This window comes from Malania oleifera, chromosome 10 (assembly GCF_029873635.1).
Source record: "Malania oleifera isolate guangnan ecotype guangnan chromosome 10, ASM2987363v1, whole genome shotgun sequence".
Lineage (NCBI taxonomy): Eukaryota > Viridiplantae > Streptophyta > Magnoliopsida > Santalales > Ximeniaceae > Malania > Malania oleifera.
This window is the reverse complement of record NC_080426.1, coordinates 10298209-10317234: the sequence shown is the minus strand read 5'-3', so window position 1 is coordinate 10317234 and position 19026 is coordinate 10298209. Positions and strand designations below refer to the sequence as shown.

At 39.5% G+C, this 19026-nt stretch overlaps 2 protein-coding genes across 3 annotated transcripts in view; one reads left to right on the top strand and one right to left on the bottom strand.

Moving 5' to 3' along the window:
• Positions 1 to 679: 679 nt before the first annotated feature.
• Positions 680 to 3312, top strand: LOC131165558 (cytochrome P450 703A2). Its single transcript, XM_058123478.1, has 2 exons — positions 680 to 1588; positions 2674 to 3312. Exons 1-2 carry the CDS (start codon positions 680 to 682, stop codon positions 3310 to 3312), a joined length of 1548 nt encoding a protein of 515 aa, XP_057979461.1.
• The window catches only part of LOC131165559 (uncharacterized), a 38567-nt gene continuing 22152 nt past the window's right edge, over positions 2612 to 19026 (bottom strand). The window contains exons 2-4 of one of the 2 annotated variants that reach the window (XM_058123479.1): positions 7852 to 7953; positions 5250 to 5377; positions 2612 to 3385 (exon numbers count right to left, since the gene is read on the bottom strand). In XM_058123479.1, coding sequence (XP_057979462.1) covers positions 3376 to 3385; positions 5250 to 5377; positions 7852 to 7953 — 240 coding nt within the window. In that variant the 3' untranslated portion in view covers positions 2612 to 3375. Of the gene's footprint in view, positions 3386 to 5249; positions 5378 to 7851; positions 7954 to 16739; positions 16804 to 19026 lie in introns of those variants that run through there. The other variant, XR_009139598.1, reaches the window with a different exon arrangement.

Here is a 19026-nt window from a genome sequence, read left to right as displayed (position 1 = left end):
TAGAATTTTATTTTATAGCTTAAATTATTATTATCAATTGTTGAAAATTTTGCATCTTATTGCATTAATAATAATATTAGATAATTCCTTACTCCTGGACATAAGTTCAAGTGATAAGAAGGTTCACCAGACGATCTTGAATTAAGATGAAGTCTGAGGTTCAAATCTTACCGCCTACAGCGCACATCCGCGATTTACCTTCTACGTGTTGGCTGAGGGCACAACTGACGTAGGCGTGAAATTAGTTTGGCACACAAGCCCAGGAAACCCGGTGTATCCAAAATATATATATATATATATATATATTAGATAATTCACAAAGTATTTGATTCTTCTTACTTAATAATATGCTAATTATTATTTATAACATGTAAAATATGTTCCACATGCAACACAATGTGTGATCCGATCAAAAAATATTTAGCAAGTTGAATAATTTGACTATTTTTTTATTAAAAAAAATCATTATATATTGCAGCTCATTCTTCCCATGCTTCCTTTTCATCAACCACGGTGTAACATTCAAATCCCATTTATTGAAGTAGGAAACTATTAAGTGCTTCATGTCAAGATCATGCATTCATACATCCAACCCATCCACGCCCCCTCTCCCCGCGCCCTTCTTAATTAATTCTTTCTGCACAGTCCATGAATCTCTGTATTACCCGCCAGAGCAGTTATGGAGCTTCCCACCATCGCCTGCATACTTCTCTATTCTGTTCTGTTTGCAAAGGCCACGTACCACTTCCTAGGCCAGAAGAAGCCCAGACTTCCTCCAGGCCCACCAAGATGGCCCATATTCGGAAACCTCCTCCAACTGGGCCAACTCCCCCATAGGGACCTTGCTTCCTTCTGTCACAAATATGGGCCTTTGGTCTACCTCCGACTCGGCACTGTTGATGCCATCACCACCGATGATCCCGACACCATTCGCGAAATACTCATCCGGCAGGATGACGTCTTTGCCTCCCGGCCACGAACTCTCGCTGCTGTCCACCTGGCCTACGGCTGCGGCGACGTCGCATTGGCCCCACTCGGTCCAAACTGGAAGAGGATGAGGAGAATTTGCATGGAGCACCTTCTCACCACAAAGCGGCTCGAATCATTTGCAATTCATCGGGCTGATGAGGCCCAACACCTGGTCCGAGATGTTTGGGCCCAGGCCCAAATGGGACGCCCCGTGAACCTGAGGGAGGTGTTGGGGGCTTTCTCTATGAACAATGTGACCAGGATGTTGCTGGGGAAGCAGTACTTTGGGGTGAAAACTGGGGGCCCAGAAGAGGCCATGGAGTTCATGCACATAACCCATGAGCTGTTTTGGCTCTTGGGCGTGATATATCTGGGGGATTATCTGCCCGTTTGGAGATGGGTCGACCCGTTTGGGTGTGAGAAGAAGATGAGGGAAGTGGAGGAAAGGGTGGATAATTTTCATATGAAGATCATTGAAGAGCATAGGAGGAAGAGAAGTGAAGGTAAGGAAGGGGAAGAAAATGGAGGAGAGATGGACTTCGTAGATGTTTTACTGTCATTGCCTGGTGAAGATGGGAAAGAACACATGGATGATGTGGAGATCAAAGCTCTTATTCAGGTGATCTATAAGCATTGTTAACCCATAACCATTAAAAATTATTTAACAATATGTGGACAATGAATTTGAAGTCTTGAATTAAAATTTTGATATATTTGAATAAATTTTAATATAATTTTATATTACATATTTTTTAAATCTGCATAAATCCAAATCTAATCCTATATTTGGAGAATGTTTGAATTTGAGTTTGTATTGGATTTAGGTAAGATGCAAAGCAAAATTGTATTAAAATTTGTCCAAATTCACTTAAATTCAAATCTAAAGTCCAAAATTCATGCACCGAAATGTAGCTTAAAGTCTTTTCTAAAAATAAGGTGAATGCCCAATAAATATGTTTAATGACTAATATTTTCTTCTCTTTTTTTGGTAGAAAAAACTAATTTCATGCTTAGGGAATTGTATTATGAAGCTAAAATTTGAATTGTGTAAAATTAACCAAATATAATAACAAATCGTACATAGTTTCATTTACTATGTAAGAAATCAAATCAAAACCTTCAAATTTTTAATTTCAAACCCCACCCGCTTGACTACGTCATATTTGTATTTTTCCTATATTCATTTATTGGTGGCAAAAAATCCATATTTTCTAGAAGTGAATCCACCATGAGGGGAAAAAAAAAACTACTATTACAATCAAATAGGATTAATGCATTGTAAATTTTAGGCATGAAACTTCTATTCTATAAGTTTTTCTTAATATTTTCTATTCTATAATTTTTTCTTAATATTTGGATTCTATTTGGAACTTAGGAAAATCATAAGAAAAGGAAATTATGAAAGAATTTTTATTATTGTTATTCGATAATTGAGAAAAAAAGAATATAAGAAATCAATCAATAAGTTTCTAACTTTGAATATTTTTATTTTTCTTATTTTTCATGCATATCTAATTAGTTCTCTTTTTTTTCTTTCAACCTTTTATCATATTTGAAAGATAGAAAATATGGTAGAAAATTCAATAGTGTTTTTTTTTTTTTTTTTTCCTAGCACAAGGTCCAGGATCTAGCTTATCGGAGTTTTTTAAAACTGAAATTTTATTATTTAATTGCTTAAAGATAATGTGGGGAAAAAAAAATCAGGATATGATAGCTGCTGCCACAGACACATCTGCTGTGACCAATGAGTGGGCGATGGCGGAGGTGATCAAGCATCCACGTGTCCTCCGCAAGATCCAAGATGAGCTCAATTTTGTCGTGGGCCCTAATCGGATGGTCTCCGAATCGGACCTTCCCCACCTTAACTACCTACGCTGCGTCGTACGGGAAACTTTCCGCATGCACCCGGCCGGGCCCTTTCTCATCCCGCACGAGTCCGTGCGTGCCACCACAATCAACGGCTACCATATTCCCGCCAAGACACGTGTCTTCATCAATACGCACGGTCTCGGACGAAACCCGGCCATCTGGGAAGACGTGGAGCGGTTCGAACCGGAGAGGCACTGGCCAGCCGACGGGAGCCGGGTCGAGATTAGCCACGGAGCCGATTTCAAGATACTGCCGTTTAGTGCGGGAAAGAGGAAGTGTCCCGGCGCGCCGCTTGGAGTGACACTTGTTCTGATGGCTTTGGCTCGGCTCTTTCACTGTTTTGAATGGGCTCCGCCGGATGGGCTGGGACCCGAAGATATTGATACAAGGGAGGTTTACGGGATGACCATGCCCAAAGCCCAGCCTTTAACGGCGGTCGCCGTTCCCCGCTTGCCACCCCATATGTATCATTAACTGGCGCTTCAATGTTCACATAAATTGAAGAAATTTTTAGATATTTTGGCTTCCCTTCTGATTTCATAGCGGCCTGTTTGGACATTGAAAACTATAAGGACAATAAAAATATAGAGAAATGTTTAGTCATAGAGAAAAAAAATCATTTCTTTAAGTTTTTTTTTTTTTTTTGGATCTGAAAACTATAATTATATAGATCAAAAATGAATATGTACAAATACTCTGAGCATACCCAGGAGGAGCCCAAAGCTAACACACAACAAGAGAAAACCATACATCTTAAAGGCTAACAAAGCCATCAACATAGATTACACTAAACATCCATAACTGGGCATTACTAGGACCACGAAGTCAACTAACTACAATAAGTACAAAGGAATGGGAATTTATCATAAACTAATCTAAACGTGTGAGTTTGGATCACATTTATAATAACTTCCGCATGAGTTACTAGCCCTTCAAATCTCCTTTTGTTTCGAAAGTGCTAAATCCAATAAATAGTAATGGCAAGACAGGCCCTCTTAGCCACCGCCGTAACTCCTGTTCCTCTGACTTCTTTGATAAGCCATTTGATATTGGCCTTAATTGTAGACATTGCCCTGGTCATTTTAAGTAATCCTCTTAAGTGATTCCAAACAGTACTGGATATTTTGCATTTGAAGAATAGATACTCAGCAGTCTCCTTTTCAACTCCACACAGCACACGTGTCATCAAGATCCTCCCAATTACATCTATCACTGGTGAGTAGTTTACCTTTAGCAGCCAGCCATAAAAGAAACGAGTGCTTTGGGTCACATGGATTCTTCCATATCAACTTGTGCCATGGTACAATACTCCCTTTAGGTCTCCAAAACTGGTATGCCTCATGACAGTGGAAATGTTGCCCATCATCCCAATTATCCACAGCCTTCATTCATGATGTTTGGCCATAGCCTCCCATAAACTTCCACCTCTTAAATAAACATGATTAATCCACCTAGACCATAAGGAATCTTTCTTATCATGTATATTCCATAAGGTTTTAGTGAGTAGGGCCAAGTTCCAACTTTAGAGATCCATTACCCCCAATCCACCCTCCATTTTTGGCAAGCATACATCACTCCATGCAACCAATGGCTTCTTCTTACCACCCCATAGAAAGGCTCAACAGAGTTTAATCACATAAGTCATCACAGAAATAGGAATACGAAAGATCGAAAGTAAAAAACACTCCATTTAGTAATAGAGAAATGCATGTGTGTGCGCGCGCGCGCGCGCCAAATCAATGGATGAAAACTTTAATTTAAGTTTGGATAGGCTTTAAATTTAAATTTATATTAAATTTAGATAAAATATAATACAAAATTATATTAAAATTTGTCTAAATCCATGCAAATTCAAATTCAAGATCACTGAGTGCCAATCTCACTATTTAAGAGGAGAAGCTATTTTTCTTGGGAAACATGCTTGGCTCAATCTCACTGAGTGCCATGTGTCATAATTTTATTGGAGAGTTGCTCCCTAACAATGTTAATAAAAAAATAAGATCTCGACTAAATAATTGTCACATATTTTAATTCTCATGGAACCTAATCTACTCCAGACATAGGGAAAGGAGTGGAAGGGATGGGATAGGGAACCAAAACATCATATTCATAGCCAACTTCGAAGAATTCATGTGAGAAGAGGTCCATAACAGGTCATTTGTTTTATTGGTGGTGCCTTAACAAGTCATAAACAAAAATGCTTTAAAAACACAGGGGCTGTGATGGCATGGGCCCAGGTGGCAGTGTCTTACTGGGTGATGCACGTGAGCCTGCAAGCCCGTGTTGTATAGCACAATTGAGCCATAAAAGGTGCAAAAAATATTTGTGATTTTTTTTTTTCCACAAAGAATAAGCTAAAAACCTGCCAGTCAGTATCATCACCACTGCATTAAGATTCAATGTAATCTTACCCATAGAGATATATAGTCATCAACACCCATAGAGATATATAGTCATCAACACCAACTTCATCTTCAGTTTCATCCATGCATTGACCATGCATTAAGGTTGGAGTTTTTCTTGGCATCCTTGCCAATCCCTGAAATGCCAAAGAAAATTGACAGAACAATACGGAATTAAAGAACATTGAATTATTAATCTGTGTCACTACAAGCAGCAAATGACCTGATGACTGTAATCAGAATTGAATAGCTGGCATTTTTTGGGTTCAGTACATTGAATGAAGAAAAAGAGTCTTATCAGTCAACCATGCAATGAATTATGCTAGGAAAAATGCAAAAAAGACAGCATTTGGGGACATACATCCATACATGCAACATAACCTTCATCAAATATGCATGCATATATGCATACATGCAACTAAAATGACAACTTAAGCAACTTTTGTTGAATATCTACAGAAATACGAAAGTATATGCTTACAGACATACATTCATATACGGCACATGCATGCACATGCACAAACTAAGGAAAAAGCACACAATCAACTATTTCATGTAAAATTGGCTAGGATTATGCTTGTCAATAATCTTTAATGGTGTCCACATTGTGACAATTCCACTTTTGGATTACATACACAAACTTTGCATGTCATGCTAGCGAAAAATCAAGCCATGATGGTCCAGTAAAGGGAATAACTTGTTTCTACAAGACTTCTTCAACAGCCATTAAAATGTGAAGAAAATAGTACAAATTTCAACACATTTTTAGCAAAATAAGTGTTGAAAAAGATATCAAAAGGACTTTTTGCACAATTTTTGGGCTTTTTCATCGCAAGCATTGAAAATGGAGGGATTATTGTCTTCAATGACCAAGTGTCATTAAAAGTTACATGTTTTCTAAAGGAATAAGAAAAGATCAATATTTTTCAAAGCTTACATTGAAATTAGTGTGTGCACCCTATCTTAATGATCATAGAACTGTCGACAATAGTTAATGACCAAAGGAAATATCTTTCTCCCTTCCTCCCACTCTGACCTTTTACTCTTGAAGAATTCTGGTTATATGATTTGGTGGCTGTTCAACATGCTGTTGTTTGGGATCAAAAGTATTCCAATTTGATGCTTCTTTTGTTTTTTTTGTTTTTTTAAATTTATTTTGGATCCATGATATTGTTGGGCTGCTTGCTTAGGAAATCTAGGAAACCAAAGCAAAAGCATACCCATTGAAGATACCTTTATGTGTGTGTGTGTGTGTATAAATATATATATATAATATATATATTTTTATATATATCTTGGTCCAACCACATAATAAAATATTAAATTTGGTTCATGATCAAATATTAGCTAGCTGCCTGCTTTACTAAATTTTAATTCCTTAGTTACTCTCCACGAGCATGCCCAGGGTTAATCATAGGATACATGGCAGGGTCCTTGAACAATTTCTGGTCTGAGGTAGAGAAATTTGGCCTGGTGAGTTAGAACTAGGGTAAGGCTGGCCCAGCATCACTTAACCTTAGCCAGCTTATCAGCCACTGACAACACATGTCCTTTCCTTATTTCTTCTTCCTAGTCACGCAATACTATGCCTTTGGGTAATTCAAATCGTTCTCTCATATTGGTCAAAGCCTTGTAACACAACCATAACCTCCCCTCATTGGATAGTAGCTGAACCCTAGCTAGCACCATAAATATCCCATCTTCACCCAGAGACTCTTTTGACCCTCATTCTTGCCAGAGACTCTTTTTGTAACCCAGACCCTCTCTCTCTAGAACTTGCATCATCTCTCTAACTCATGGCATCACTGTCATGAGTTATTTCACATCTTTTATGCCTTTTGTTCTAGGTCAGACTCAGCTTCATTAATCTGTCTGTGTATTGTGTGTTTGGTGGTGGTAACCTAGAAACCTGCAAAAAATAAGAAACAAATTGTTGTGGCCCAATCGAGGGTTGAGTCGAAATATAAGGCCATGGCACACACTACATGAAAACTGATTTGGCTAGTTCTCAGCCTATGGAGTTTATTTGAAATAATCAAGTTGTTATTCCTCCAACCTAGTCTTCCACAAGTAGATGAAACACATTGAAGTTACTGCTTTGCTCAGGAGAAACTTGTGCAGAAGCTCATTACAAGCACTCAATTGAAGTCTGAATTCCAGCTTGCTAATTCATTCACTAAATTTTGGAGGGTACTCGGTTAAATCCATCAGTATCAAGTTAGGAGCATATGATATTTATGCTCCAACTTGAGGTGTAGTGTTGCTGCTTACTGGTAATTTAGTCTCAATTTTGTAGTATTACAGCTGTGTATAGCAAGCACAAGTTAGCAAGGATATGATGGTCATTGTAATGTGCATGACACATTCTAAATAGAGAGGGAGACCCTTCCTGCAATTAGGTTTTCCAAATTACTAAACATTCTCAAAAATAAGATCCACATTACTGTAAACAGATTAACAATCAACAATCAAGCAACCATGAAACAATCAAGATGTCCAGCCCAAATGAAAGCAACTCATAATTATCTTATTTTGATGGAAATCCAAATAACAGATTTGTGTACACAAAAACTAAAACTTGGAACTCCTATGGGGAATATGCTAAGCGTACCTTTGACACCCCCACAGGCTTAGCTTGACCCCTGCTGCTTAACAAACCATTGAGCACAACCTCGACACGATCAATGTCTAACTTTGATATCTTTTCTCTGTCCTGTGAAATTAAAAAATCTTCAGAATAGAGAGCAATGCATCTTCAGCATTTGTATGATTCAATGACGCAACAGTCAAATTTTGGGGAAATATAATTAATTATCATGGGTGTACATGAGAATGTTAATGTGTGTGTGTACCTATATATAATATATACATATATATATATACAAACATATACATATATATTGATACACACACACACACACACACACACATATTAGGATTTTTTTTTTTGGGGGGGGGGGGGGATCCAAGCTAAAAGCCTAAAATACTACTGAGAAAGGAATGCAAATGAGGAAAAATCCAAAAGGACTGGGTGATCCATTGTGTGTATGTATATACGTGCGCGGGCGCGCGCACACACACACACACGCACGCACACATATGTATATGTGTGTCTCAGTGCATCAAATAAGTAGACAGCACCAGAGTAAGCATCCAAATCAACATAAAATTCTAAAATATATATTTGGTGGGAGTTTTGGTTTCATGCCTACATGCAGAATCAAGTTTCTCCATGACAACTAGAGTATATGAATGGACAAAAGAATACAGGCGTGTGTGATGACAAAACCCTTCCAAGCTCATAAATAGAAAAAAAAATTTCAATATAATATGGGCTATTTTCTTCTAGCACTTTGGGCGGATTTCTGATGCAACAAATCTCAGCCATTTTGAACTCTTCATAAACAAAACCATCTATAAAAAGATTTTATAATCAAGCCTTACCTCCATTTTGTGTATTCATCCTTGTATATATATATATATATATATATATGAGAAAGATGCAGTAGGAGGACCCCCGTCCTGGGAACTTTTCAACTTTATCAGCCCCAAAAAAAAAAGCTTTTAAAAGGATGGTTATTAGCATATCATATAGAAACATGTCGTTCACCAATAGCAGATGAGAGGGTGTGCTCCCATCCTTAGTAAATATCATACAGTGAACAGCACCCTATTAATATGTAGGGTTACTTCTTTGTAAAGACTAGAAACTGAAAAGATGTAAACACAAACTATAAATTCAATTATATTTGTGAACAATATGAGATTGAGGAATGAAACTGAAGCCATTTACACTTGAAATATTTACAAACCAAGTACTACTCATTGGATATCCAGAAAAATTCATTATCTTCTTTTGCTCTAAGCAATTGAAAATTTTCAATTGAGCAGTAACAATTGTCAATATTTTCCGATATGATGCAGAGGAAGGAATGATCATCGAAGTAGCAGTATCAGTAAAACAGGAAAGAAAAAAAGGTGTGTATGCATGTGTACTCGTGATGATCTAACAACTAATAACCATCAATATCCTCTCATCTCATGCATAGGAATACTCAACCACATAGCAGTATCAGAAAAACAAAGAAAGTTTTGCTTATAACTTTTTTTTTTTAAAAAGATAACCTAACATCAACAATATAAAGGGAGATAACCTAACATCAACAATATAGAGGAGAAAAGGTGACCTAAACATCAACAATATAAAGGTGCAAGGGTACACATGGGGAACATGCTGATGACTCCACAAATCAATGTATAAACCTAAAAAAAAATAAAATGAAAAACTCATATGAATGGTGCTACGAAACAAGATGGTGCACAACAGCCCAAATCATATCATCTATGCTGATAAGTCATACACCTTGCCTAATATAGGGTCCATGATTCCTTGTAGCCTGTGACGTTACCAAGTGTCACGAGCTAAGCTTGTTCAGGGCATTATGCTTGCCTGTGACCGATTATCTCGTATGCTTGGGATAGGTTTCCATCATGTAAATACTAGTGTAGGGTTATTTTCTGCTAGTAGTCTTTGTAAGCCAAATAAGGCAGTATGACTCCTCGGTCACTTTGATGTTTCCTAGTGCCAGGATGATAATTACATAAAAACCTCTTTAGGGGAGGGTGAGTGTTCATCAGTCATTGTAAAACTCACTAGCAATTGTTATGTGCTTAGCCTACTTGCCTCCCTCACTAAGTATACCATGTCAACGGAGGATTAGTTAATGAATTACGTTTGCTTCAATGTTTACTGCTTGCTTGCCATGGCTTTCATGAATTGATTACTATTTCTGCTGCTATTTGAATGAATGTTAATGAAAGTGCTTGGTGGATGAATGTTGGTGAACGATAGGCTGGTTAGTTAAACAAGAGTGTTTTAGCTAGCGCCGCACGGCCCTTGACAAAGGTGTGAAAATAGTCGAAACGTGACATTTGGTATCAAAGCCAAGTCGGTGACACTTGGTGAGAGCCTAAGGTTGAGTTGCTTCGTGAATTTGATTGCCTTTGTTGTTGGATTTGGAAAAACTTTGGTAAGTGACCATGGCACCAAACACTGTTGAGAGGATCAGCGTGTTGGAAGCATAAGTTGAAACAACAACCAACACTATGGCCGCGGAGGTGGCCCAGATGAGAGAACTTGTTGATGAGGTGATGGGATCACAAAAACATCAAGCAGGTTTGATAGGCGACATGTCAGAGGACTTTCGCCACATAGTTGAAACTTTACAGTCGCGAATGGCTGATCTGAATGCAAAGGTGAATATGATGGTTCTTGCTATGGGGAACTCCAACACTCCGGGAGTTAGCAAGACCAAGGTACTAGAACCCAGGACGTATGGGGGTGCCCGAGATGCCAAGGAGTTAGAGAACTTCTTGTTTGATGTGGAGCAGTACTTTCGCGCTGTGAGGATGGCCTCAGAACAAGCAAAGGTTGATACTGCGACCATGTACTTGGTTGGTGATGCCAAACTATGGTGGCGTACCAAGTACCAAGAGATTGAAACTGGATGCTGTGTAATCGATAATTGGGTAGACTTGAAGAGAGAGCTCAAGGCCCAATTCTTTCCTGAAAATGTTGAGTATAATGCAAGGAGAAAACTGAGAGATCTCAAGCATACAGGGTCGATCAGCGAATATGTGAAACAATTTTCTGCTTTAATGTTGGATATTTGGGATATGTCGGAGAAGGACAAGTTGTTCTATTTTCTTGAGGGGATGAAACCATGGGCAAGAACTGAACTTCATAGGCAAAGGGTTCAAGACTTGTCAACTGCACAAGCGGCTGCAGAACGCTTGACTGACTATGCTGGTGATGATACCGCTTCGTCCAAACGGTTTGGCGGAGAGGGAAACAGTGGAAAGTCTTTCAAGAATAGCAAACCCAAGAGTGGGGGAGCCGACTCTAAATCATCAACCTCAAAGGAAGCTTAGTCGTCTCAAGGGTTCAACACATCCAATGGAAAGGGGAAGAGTAAAATTTCATGCTACTTGTGTGGTGGATCTCACAGAATGAGTGAGTGTCAACACAAGAGATTACTCAATGCCTTACAAGCTTCTACTTCGGGAAAAGGGGTGGAAAGTGAGGAGGAAGAGGATGATGCCCCCAGGGTGGGTTCAATGGGGCTGGTGAGTGCATTGGAAAAGCAAGAAAAAACACCAAAAGTTACACGAGCAAAAGGGTTAATGTTTGCGGACTTGAGGATAAATGGGAAGAGTACTCGCGCTATGGTGGATACGGGGGCTACTCATAATTTTGTTTCGCAGTTGGAAGCATGGAGACTCAACTTATCCTTAGAGAAGGATACAGGACGCATGAAAGCAGTTAACTCTGTAGCCCAGCCTACTTTGGGAGTAGCAAAGCAAGTTACTGTGAAGCTTGGACAGTGAGAAGGTCATATGAATTTCACAGCGGTGTCATTGGATTACTTTCCAGTCATTCTAGGAATGGAGTTCCTAAGGGGGACGAGGGCAGTGTTGATGCCTTCGGCTGGTTCCCTGTGTCTGATGGGAGATCACTCATGCATGGTGTAAGTCATTGCAACAAAAGGAGACGATGGGAAGTCCCTTTCAGCCATACAACTCAATGAGGGATTGGATTAGGGTGAGCAAACACGTCTAGCCACAGTGGTGGTAGACAAAGAAGTAGGCCAAGAGCTGAAGCCTACGACCATCCAAGCGGTGTTGGATGAGTATAAGGAGGTGTTGCTGGATAAGCGGCCTCACAATTTGCCTTCACGACGGACTGTGGAGGATGAGATCGAATTGTTATCAGGAGTGAAACTACCTGCTAAAGGGTCATGTCGGATTGCGCCTCGAGAGATAGTAGAGTTGGGAAGCAACTTGATGAATTGGAAGCGGGATGTGTTCGCCCTTCCAAAACACCGTTGGGAGCATCGGTGTTGTTTCAGAGGAAACATGAAGAGCATCTACAGAAGGTGTTCGACAGGCTGAGGGGAAACAGTTTGGATGTGAAGAAGGAGAATTTCTCTTTCGATTGGCGAAGCAACAAATTCCTTGGTTAAGTGGTTGAACAAGGTCGTATCGGGAGGGGTATGGAGAAAGTAAGGATGATTCAAGAACAGAAGATTCCCACGACAGTGAAGGAGTTGCGTTCCTTTCTTGGCCTTACTAAATACTGCAGGAAGTTCGTTGAGGGGTATTCGCGGAGAATGACTCCAATGACAGGACTACTGGGGAGGTATTATTGGCCGCACACGCGGGATGAAGTGGTTGATTATACCAAAACTTGTCTCACTTGCCAACAAGACAAAGGGGAGCGGAAGAAGTATGGTACTTTCATGGCCGCACCAAAGTACTATTCGGCAAAGTAGACGACACAATTGTTCCTTGTGACTATTGTGAAACATTGGGGTGTTCCCCAAGTTATTATTGGTGACCGAGACTTAATGTTCACTAACAACTTCTTGACAGAATTTTTCAGGATATTCAGGTCACATATTGACATCTCTTCGAGTTCTCACCGACAGGCAGACGGAAAGATGAAGAGATTCAGAGAGCTACTAGATGAGTACTTGTGCCATTGTGTCAACGACAACTAGAAGAATGGCGTGCAACTACTTGATGTGATTCCATTCTGTGGCAACGCTCAAAGGCGCTCAACAACCAACAAGAGTCCTTTTAAGCTTGTTACAGGCCAGCTGCCGCTGTTACCTCACACAGTGGGTGAGTCGTACAAACGAAAGAGTCCTAGGGCGTACATCTTCACCAGTGAAGGGAGACAGAATGCAGAGTTTGCCCAAGCCTATTTGGAGAAAGCTTCTGAGCAGATGAAGAAGTGGGCAGATAAGGGGAGATGTAACGACCCGAATTTAAAATGAAATTTGAATAATAAGGAAAGGGAAATGGAAACCGGAAACAAAAGGAGACCGTAGACTTCGTCGACGAAGGCTTAAGAGAATTCGTCGACGAACACAGGGCTTTGTTGACGAGAAAATACCGAGAGAGGTTCTGAGGCAGCCTGAATTTCGTCGACGAATACAGAGTCTCGTCGACGAAATTTGTGAAGGACTCATCGACGAAATCTTGTTTTATAAGAATGAAAAATCCGGGAGAAATATCATTTCGTACGAAGCCTCTCTCTCTCCTCTCTCTCTCTACGGTTCTCTCTCCTTTCTCTCTATGTTTCCAGCCCCACCAGTTGTCAGATCGACAATCTGAAGCTACCACGACGATCCTGGCAGAGTTCTTTACAAGTCTGCCCAGGCAGATCGTCAGGGAAACGAAGTTGGATTCCATCCCAAATCCAAGGTAAGCATTTTTACTCAATTTTTGGAGTCTTGACAGTTGAGAAAAGTGTTCTACGCATGAAATACTGAAGTTTAATACTGAGGGTTTTCAGTTTCGGAGTATTGGTCAGGGAACCCCTCAGGTGTTAAACTTGAATGCTTTTGGGTAAAAACTTTCTACTCAATTTGTGGGTTTTTGACAGTTGAGGAAAATATTGTATGCTTAGAAATACTAAACTTTAATTCTGGGATTTTTCATTTTCAGGGTGTTGAGTTAGGAACCCTATGGGTGCGGGGCAGTTTTGTTAGGGGCTTTTCAGGAATCAGGTAAGGGGATAAACTAAACTAGTACTGTTTGGAAAATGCTTATATATATATATAGTTATCATTTGATTTATGAAAAATGTATATGATTATATGATTATATATATGTCTCATATTTGCAAAATACTGTGAAAATGATCGTATGTTGAGTATGTGGAAAATCTATTGTGTGGCATGAGTAAAAATGTTGTGTAATGCTGTTTTCTGAGAATGTGGATGATGTGGATTTTTATGATGGAAAACCGGCGTATAGGCCGAGATGTTTTTGTATATATATATATATGTGGATATGTTTGCCGGCGTACGGGCCGTGCTATGTGATTTGCCGGCGTACAGGCCGTGCTATGTGTTTTGCCGGCGTACGGGCCGTGCTATGTGATTTGCCAGCGTACGGGTTGTGCTATGTGATTACTGTTTACCAGCGTACGGGCTGTGCTATGTGTAGCTGGCGTACGGGTCGAGCTATGATAAAATGTGAAATACCGACGTACGGGCCGATGATTTTTATGATACATGTATATATGTAAAATGATATGATTGATGTGAAAATAAATGAAATGAGATATTTATGTATCACGGTTTCAGTATATGTATATGATATCAGAACCTGGTTGGCTTGGTTTAGGCTAGCACTTGCACGGTACCGTTGCTATGTGTCCATAATCCTCGTGATCATGATATCTGTGTTAACGCCGCTGTACGGAGTGGTGTGAGATTGGATGGTCGATGTGATTATTTTCGAGAAGTGTGTTGTTATCGCCCCTGGTGTACGGACCAGTCTGGGTAGACCTATCGGACCTACAGACTAGACTATTGACTTGACAGTGGTCGGCCAACCATTGTCAGGTCCCGCCTTCGGGCCACACAACCCAGTCATGTGGGGGTAATACATGACAACAGTCAGCTAACCCACCAGGATGGTTTTTATGTTATTATTATTATGACATGAGTTGAGATATATTATGAAAATGCAGTATGTTCTGCTATGTTGAAATTTATATATATATATATATATATATATATATATATGTTTTCCTAGATTTGACGAAACAGTACTAAATGTGTTATATATGATATATGTTGAACACGAATTACTCATATTGCCACACACTAGTATTAGTTTATTTCCCTTACTGAGAGGTGTCTCACCCCTAAATTTCATTAACTTTTCAGGAGCTCCGGATGGGAGAGCGGAAAAAGCCCCGCAGAATTAGTGTTGTTTATCTGCCCTTTGCGAAGGGTAAGTTTTGGTAGGGACAGTTAGATTTTGAGGGAATTGTCCCTAGATTTATTTTTGGGTTGTATATACTGAGAGTTAGTGGTTGTAGTACTCTGGTATATGTTATGCACATTATGATGAGATGTATATGATTTTATACTTTCTGCTGCGTAGGCTTCTGCTGTATGTTTTGTTATATCCCTGGTACCCACGGGTTCAGGTGGATGGTGACCTGCTGAACTGGATTGTGGGATATGTAGTATTAATCTTATAATGTTGATAATATAAAAAAAAAAAAAAAATGTGAAAAATGAGCAGGTCGTGCCAGGAGAAGACCGCAGTTTCATGTCAGCTGCCTCAAGCCATTCAACGCCAACACCAATGATCTGAGCAGAAGTCAGTCCAATAGAGCAGAGTTGAAGACAGTGCAACCTGACAGACATGACGTTGAAGAGATCCTTGCACACAGAAAGTTCACATCCTCAAGGAAGAAGCGGCAGAAGTTCCTAGTGAAGTGAAAATGCCTTGATGAAAAAGAAATCAATTGAATTTATGCGGAAGATATTCAACCGTTCGTCGACAAATTTGAAGTGTAACAGCCACCAAAAGCCTACGAGGATGTCGACCGCATAAGTGGGGGAGAATGTCACGAGCTAAACTTGTTCAGGGCATTATGCTTGCCTGTGACCACTTATCTCGTGTGCTTGGGATGGGTTTCCATCATGTAAATACTAGTGTAGGGTTATTTTCTGCTAGTAGAGTCTTTGTAAGCCAAATAAGGCAGTATGACTCCTCGGTCACTTTTATGTTTCCTAGTGCCAAGATGATAATTACATAAAAACCTCTTTAGGGGAGGGTGAATGTTCATCAGTCATTGTAAAACTCACTAGCAATTGTTATGTGCTTAACCTACTTGCCTCCCTCGCTAAGTACACCATGTCAACGGAGGATTTGTTAATGAATTACGTTTGCTTCAATATTTACTGCTTGCTTGCCACGGCTTTCATGAATTGATTACTATTACACTGCTATCTGAATGAATGTCAATGAAAGTGCTTGGTGGATGAATGTTGGTAAACGATAGGCTGGCTAGTTAAACAAGAGTGTTTTAGCTAGCGCTACACGGCCCTTCACAAGGGTGTGAAAATAGTCGGACTGTGACACCAAGGCACGGTCGACTACTCATATAATCCACACACTATCTGAGATATGTGGTTGCACTCTGATCTAAATAGCTACGGTACTGTGCTCTGAAATCTTATCTGATCCATCAAGGTCTGATACTGTATAATATTAATTTATATATATCTTACTGTTTTACCATGATTCTGTTTCAACTGTAATAACCATAACACTGTAAAAGTTGATATGAATAAACTGTAATATTTGAACGTTATGGTTCTATAATCTGAATATCATGGTATTCTGAAAATGCTATAAAATATATATTTTTGTGTAACCGTAAATCATAATATTCTGAAAGCTATATAAATTCAGTACTGATCTACTATTAACTCATGCCACACAACTAAATAAATAAAAACCCCTGTACTGAAATCTGTATTTTCCCTGATAAAAATAATCTATAATCTGTAAAATTTTCTTGAAAACATATAATTTCATACTATAAACCAACCAAAAATCATATCTCAAAATACACGTGTTTACTGGTAAAAATTCTAGAATTACTAGCATAGCATATTTCCCTTACCTGATTAACTGGGAGGTCTAACTCCAACTTTATCTTCACGCCCACAGTGTACCACACAAGATCCTGAAATGTATACATATTTCCAATTTCAATAATCCAAACTCAGAATAATAACTATATTTTGTCTTTTGCCCAAGCCCACATTTATCTTTTATCCATAAAATTCTAAACTACTAATTATTTATCAAGGTTACTTGAGTTCCTAAGGGAACACCCGCTGGGATCCTCAACCCAAGCCTGAGGTGTTTGGAAACCCAAACCCTGAAATCACAACACCCTAGTTAAATCAACTCAAACTGTAGTATATTTCCATCTATCACAAAATCTGATTCAGAAAAGCCTAATAAACATAAAAACCCTAAAATAACCTACTTACCTTGATCTCTTTGATCTCTTTTTATGTTGTAGACTGAAGGGCAATCAACCACCAGGAAGTTCGTCATAAAGGTTACCTGTTGTGGAGATGTCCCTATAGCTAGCAAAAGTGTAATTGTGCCCAGAAAATGGACCACGTCTCCCCCGAATCTCACTAAAGGTGTTGAAATAGGTTTCAAGCAATCTCTTCCAATCTTCATTTCTTGTAATACTGACCAAAAGATTATGCTGGTTGACATTCCGTTGTCAATCAGCACCCTCCTTATTAAGGAAATTACCCAGTTTTCCAGCAAACCGTCGACGATTTCAATAAACCATTTGACGGTTGCTTCGACAAATTAAAACAGAATAGTTACTGTGATTAAACCGTCGCCAATTACACCTATTGCTAAACTGCCGAGAATCCAAGTAGTTGAAAATTTGCGAATATCAGATTGTATGCGGCGATCTGGGATTCTTCAGATTGTATTACTTGAGTATCTCTTTGTATTTTATAGTCTAGAATCTCTTCGATTTAGTATTTAAATACTTTTGAATTTGTTTTTTGAATATTTGAGATTCTTCATATTGTATTACTTGAATATCTATTTGTATTTGATAGTCTAGAATCTCTCTGATTTAGTATTTAAATACTTTTGAATTTATATTTGAATTTGTAACAACTATACCTTGTACAAGTCCTATATATAGGACATCTCTACATCAATGAAAGTATCCTGCATTTTCTATATGGTATCAGAGCTCTTACTCTAACGAGCTTTCTTTTTTTCTCTCTCTCTCTCTCTCTCTCTCTTTCCTAATGGTCGTTTCTTTTGAATCCGTTGCTGTCACCACCCTCGACACTCCCAGCAATGGCAACTCTTCTCTTATTGCCATCAATGCCGGCTCCCAACTTCCCTTGAAGCTTACCCCTTCCAACTTCCCTTCTTAGCGCGCCCAACTAACGTCATTACTCATTGACTATGACCTTCAGGGCTATCTTGACGGTACAACCATTTGTCCATCACGAACCATTTCTCCCAACACCTCCTTTGCCGGTTCATCTTCTGCAGATGTCTCCAATCTGATTTTCTGGCATTGGCTTTCACAAGATAAGTGGATCCTCCATGTCATCTTTGCATCTGTCTTCGATACAGTCATGCTGCTCATTACCGCTTCCACCATTGCTCATGATGCTTGGTCCAAGCTGCAACAATAGTACGCCAATCATTCACGCACTCATGTTATGCAACTTAAGGAAGAGTTGACTCTCATTCAGTGAGAGTCTCGTCGGTCTCGGAGTATCTCCACGCCATCAAGGTATTAGTTGATAAACTTGCTGTGATTAACTCTCCCGTCTTAGCGGATGACATTACTTTGTATGTCCTCAACAGTCTTGGCCCTGAGTACCATGAGATTGCAGTGCCTATTCGGGCACGTGAGACTTCTCTTACGTTTTAGGAGCTTCATGATATGCTAGTTGGTCACAAAAATTACTTACAACGTGTTGATGTGTTCAATGCTGTCCTAGTTGCCACTACGAACTCCACTCAGCGCCGCATTTCCACTTCCACTTTTAACCGCAACCAACGTTCTAGCCCTAGTTCCTCTGATCAGCGTCACTCCAACTCTGGTCGCAATAATCGCAAGGAGCAGTCTGGTAAGCCTCGGATCATTTGTCAGCTGTGTGACAAAGTCGGCCACTCGGCTAAGACTTGTTACTCGGCTTCAAAAGTGAAGTCTGTTAATTGTGCCGCTACAAATGCATCCACCGACAAAAAGTGGCTTGTGGATTCCGCTACTTCTCACAACATCACCTCCAATCTTGCCAATCTCTTTGTTCACTCGGAGTATGATGGCACAGATGAGGTTGTCATTGGCGATGGTTCAGGTTTGCGAGTCACACATGTTGGCTCTATTTCTTTTCCCTCT

Bases quoted from the DNA above. Each gene is read 5' to 3' on its own strand.
- LOC131165558 (XM_058123478.1), top strand. From the start codon at position 680: ATGGAGCTTCCCACCATCGCCTGCATACTTCTCTATTCTGTTCTGTTT. The intron at 1,589-2,673 runs GTGATCTATAAG...AAAAAAAATCAG, and splicing joins AGATCAAAGCTCTTATTCAG to GATATGATAGCTGCTGCCAC.